Here is a 5,000-nt window from a genome sequence, read left to right as displayed (position 1 = left end):
TCTCTCTCACACAGAGCAGCTCTCTCTCTCTCACACAGAGCAGCTCTCTCTCTCTCTCACACAGAGCAGCTCTCTCTCTCTCACAGAGCAGCTCTCTCTCTCTCACACAGAGCAGCTCTCTCTCTCTCACAGAGCAGCTCTCTCTCTCTCACAGAGCAGCTCTCTCTCTCACAGACTCAGGCCGCTGCTTCCCCTTTCCATCACAGCTTTACCTCCCTGTCCGAGGAGTCAAACGCGCAACACCCTTCCCCACGGCCCAGAAGTCCGCCGGCTGCCATCATGCGTGTGATGGACAGCTGTCAGTGGGGTGGTGAGCAACGCACAGCGATAACCCAGAACTATTCAGCAGATATGTTCTGTACACCGGGCCGGTGCTCCCGGCTCCATCACTGCCCCATCACTTCCTCACAGCGAAAAGGCACCAAACACAGGACACAAAACCCACACAGCAGGCTACGACCCAAAAGCTTCAGACCAATACAGAAACATCAATGTGGAGGAAGACATTGTTCCAGAATCAGCTCAAAACAAACCTTCATTTGCAGCAGAACAATTCCAGTTCTGGATAAGCTGGTGTGTACACAGGTATCCATTTCCACCAGTTAACCAGACAACTGTCTGTATACACCAACCCTGGCTCACGACATCACAGTAAAACTCCCCCTGAGCCCCTGACTAAGATGGCGCTGGCGCCTCAGAGCCCCTGACTAAGATGGCGCTGGCGCCTCAGAGCCCCTGACTAAGATGGCGCTGGCGCCTCAGAGCCCCTGACTAAGATGGCGCTGGTGCCTCAGAGCCCCTGACTAAGATGGCGCTGGTGCCTGAGAAATGGAGGAGGTGAGGTGACTTACTGGCAGGTGAGGGAGTGCTGTATCCGCTGACCGGCAGCCCCTGCAGCGTGGGGGGGGACAGCCCTCCGAGCATGTGGGGGAAGAAGTAGGAGTAGTGGGGCACAGGGAAGCCCCCAATATGGCCGACGTGGGCGGGGCAGTGGTTCCCGTTCCCCGACATGGCCACCGCCAAAGTGTCCCAATCCCTCTCTCTCTCTCTTCCTCTCGCTCTCTCGCGCTCTCTCTCTGTGGCAGCGGCAGAAAGCAGGGTTCGTGGCGAGCGGGGGTTAGTTCTCCATGCCTGCGTGGCGCAGTAATCCAGTTTGGTCAGACGGTCCTGAGGGGTTGGTCCGTGGGAGGCATCAGAGTGAGGATGTTTGGGTCCGTGTTGACTGGAGACTGGAGGCACTGAACTCCACAGAACCCTTGTCCTGGGGGGGGGGGTGTGTGTGTGGGTGTGTGTGTGTGTGTGAGTGTGTGTGGGTGTGTTGCTCTGGTCCTGGGGTGTGTGTGTGTGAGTGTGTTGCTCTGGTCCTGGGGGGTGTGGGGTGGGGGGCAGTGTTCAGTCAGCCCTGTGGTGTGTGGAGGGGGGGTGTGGTGGAGGGATGGGGGGGCGGCAGGTCAGTCCTGGTCTGATCCAGCTGCCAGCGACTGAAAAAGGGGGAGGGGCACTTCAGGATCACATGCTGCTCCTGGACCAATCCACTCACAGTACCTCCGCAGTGCACTAGAAGACCCGCCTCTTCCTGCTCCCTTCACCCTATCAGAGAGAGAAACAGCCAATTAGACTCCGCCCTAACCAGCATCTTATCCAAGAACACAGGAACACACTATAATGTGTATTATGTTTTTATAATATTGAAACAAAAACTAATTCTAATAATCTAAAATGTATATGTATATGAATATCTGTCAGTTGAGGAATATCATCGTACACCACACAGCCATGTCAATAGGACATGCTATAAATGAGAGTTCAGTTTCAGTTTTTAATACATTTGCGAAAAATGTATCCATTATATAAATTGTGCAAAACGTGATTAACAAATACTTTCTGAAGCCAGTGTAAATAAATGACTCCAGCCGTCTCCTTTGAAATTCGGACAGAATCACCGGCACAGGCACATTATTATCACTGAGGCACAGCGTTTGCTTTTTAAAGCGCGGTGAGGATCTGACGACGATCCAAGCGCATGATCCTCGCCTTTGTTTCGGAATAAAGAGGACGGGACTGAAGCCGTATGCAGGCCGCAGAGTCTACATAATGGCAGCACGAGCGACAATGCCCTGCTGTGTGCCATACACCAAAAACAAATCATCTTTTGTTTAATTTGATAAAAATAGTTCAGTGCAACTCCACAGTGACGTAATATGAGCCAATTTACGACGAATTCATGCAGGGCAGGATAAGTTACTCAGAGACAAAAGTAAACAAGAAATACACATTTGCTTTCAGTTTAACCTGACAACAAAATGTCTACAGGAACCGGCGTGACTTTACCAACAGGTTTACACCCAAATGCACACAGGCGCACGCACACACACACACACCCACACACACACACACACTGATGACTCAGGAGATCATTAATCATCACAGTAGCCACGACAAATATTTGCTTAGACGGCAGACAAGCCAGCTCTCAACAAAACTAACAACGTTGGGTCGCCGTAAAGCATTACAAACATAACGAGAAAACAATATGCGCTTGAAACAACCCGCTTGGGCTTCACGGCGAAAAAGGAAAATAAAACATTCCCCCCCCCCAAAAAAACAAACAAAAAAGGAAGCCAAGGTGAAATGGATTAATCACCTGGAGGGGTTATCAATATATTTATGAAATGCTCGATAGCTTAATACTGGGATAGTTGGCTGGGCATGCTTTCGAAGTCTTAATTCTCTTTCCGACGAGGTCCAGTGTCATTTTGACTCGCAAAGCTGGCACTTCAAACCTCCGTAATGAAGAGTACCAGTCATGACGTCTCATTCTCCGCGTTAAGCGGTCACATCATCTCATTCTCCGCGTTAAGCGATCACATTCAGGACTGATACTTTTTATTACACACTTTTTCATCATGTCTTTGGGCCCTTTCATGATTTTTCATCATTTCATGATTGCTGTGCTCACAAATCTGAAATAATTGTGAAGAAATCGCGTCTGGGCCGAACGGCTGCAGCGTGGCAGCAGTAAGACCAGCGAAAAATAATAATATTATTAAAACGGAATGTCTCCGTTTCCCCCGAGGGAACAGAAACGTAATTGCACGACTGGAATACTTTCCCTTCGGTTCAGAGCGGAACAGGATGTGGTGAACCCTTATGGAAACTGAACGGACTGCTAAATATTGTACGTGCTTTTGCAAAGGCATGCAAAAATGTACATATTACAATATCTTAGCGGCAACCTGAATATTTCCATACATATTATTATTAAGTGGCAAAATATCCTTATCAAAACAGCTCTCATTATTTCCTATTTATTCAGAAATGATCAGGAAGTAACTTTTCCCTCTGCTAGTTCCTCCAGTTCCTCCAGTTCTAGCATTTTCCATCTAGGAGCACAACACCTAGAGAGTGTGCGTGTGCGTGTGTGATACGGTGCTAGATTTAGTTGGATGAATCTAGATATAGTTTAGATTTAGTTTAGGGTGATCCGAATACTCGGATGATCCGAGTACCCGTTACGATTAATGACATCTTTACATTTACATTTACATTTTAGTCATTTGGCAGACGCTTTTAATCCAAAGCGACTTACAAGTGCATAGGTTCTACCACAAGTCAAAGCATCACATCCAGAACTAGAAAAATACACCTGGACTGCTGTTCTAAACATAGTCGTCATCATAAGTGCAATTTTTTTTTTTTTTTTTTTTTTTTTTTTTTTTTTTGAGGGGGGGGTTAGACAGGGATAGGGGTATCAGAAGGGGGGGGGCGGGGTAAATCAGGAGGGGGGACTAAGGTAGAGTTTGAAGAGGTGTGTTTTGAGTCTGCGTCGAAATAGGGGGAGGGATTCTGCTGTCCTGACAGTGGTAGGCAAGTCATTCCACCACTGCGGAACCAGAACGGAAAACAGGCGTGAACATGCAGCTCGACCGCCAGGTGCCCGTAGAGAGGGAACCGTAAGGCGACCAGAGCTGGCAGACCGGAGTGGTCTAGCTGGGGAGTAGGGAGTGATCAGGGATTGTATGTAAGGTGGGGAAGTCTCCTTAGCAGCCTGAAATGCCAACACTAGGGCCTTGAATCGGATGCGTGCGGCAATAGGAAGCCAGTGGAGGCCAATGAGAAGCGGGGTGACATGAGCCGACCTGGGCTGATTGGTGATCAGGTGGGCTGCAGCATTCTGGACCAGCTGGAGGGGCTTGATGGCGCACGCTGGGAGACCGGCTAGGAGGGAGTTGCAGTAGTCCAGGCGGGAAATGACGAGCGCCTGGACTAGGAGCTGGGTGGCTTTCTCCGTCAGGAGATGACGGATGCGGCGTATATTAAACAGAAAGAACCTGCAGGTTCTGGCAGTGGAGGATACTTGTGGAGCCAGGGAGAGGCAGTTATCAAGAGTCACCCCAAGATTCTTTGCCGTACGGGAGGAGGAAACTACAAAGTCCTCCACAGTCAGTGAGAGGTCGATTGACGGAGAGGACTTAGCAGGGATGTAGAGAAGCTCAGTTTTGGCAAGGTTGAGCTTCAGGTGATGGGAAGTCATCCATGCAGAGATATCAGCCAAGCAGGCAGAGATCTGTGTGGTGATTTGGGTGTCAGGGGGGAAGGAAATGAAGAGTTGGGTGTCATCAGCGTAGGAGTGATAAGAGAAGCCGTGGGAAGAGATAACAGAGCCAAGAGACATGGTGTATAGCGTTGTAGAGCAATTGGATCATTATCCGAGATCCGATCATTATTTTATTCATTTCTTATTGGCTGCAGTCGATTTACATCAGTAAGGAATGCGCAACAAACGTCATACTGGTGTGTGATAGGACAGTATTATTAAATATCCGACTTTACCGCCTAAAATTAGACAGCGCAATGGTGCTGATCCAAACGAGGGGAGATTTCACGTACAACGTTGAAAAAAAAAAAAGAAATTAGATTATAATTTGTCTATTGCAAGTCTGTGGCTCACATATCTCGCGTTGCTGTCTCTCGCTTTGGGCCTCTCCTTTGTTTATTGG

At 48.8% G+C, this 5,000-nt stretch overlaps 1 protein-coding gene across 1 annotated transcript in view; it reads right to left on the bottom strand.

The window, feature by feature from the left end:
• Window positions 1-5,000, bottom strand: part of rarab (retinoic acid receptor, alpha b) — a 124,934-nt gene that overhangs the window by 70,312 nt on the left and 49,622 nt on the right. The window contains exon 2 of the mRNA XM_061223644.1: window positions 852-1,590. Coding sequence (XP_061079628.1) covers window positions 852-1,011 — 160 coding nt within the window. The 5' untranslated portion in view covers window positions 1,012-1,590. The remainder of the gene's footprint in view (window positions 1-851; window positions 1,591-5,000) is intronic.

Source organism: Conger conger, chromosome 16 (genome assembly GCF_963514075.1).
Source record: "Conger conger chromosome 16, fConCon1.1, whole genome shotgun sequence".
NCBI lineage: Eukaryota > Metazoa > Chordata > Actinopteri > Anguilliformes > Congridae > Conger > Conger conger.
Note: the sequence above shows the minus strand (reverse complement) of the source record. Positions and strands in the feature narration are given on the sequence as shown.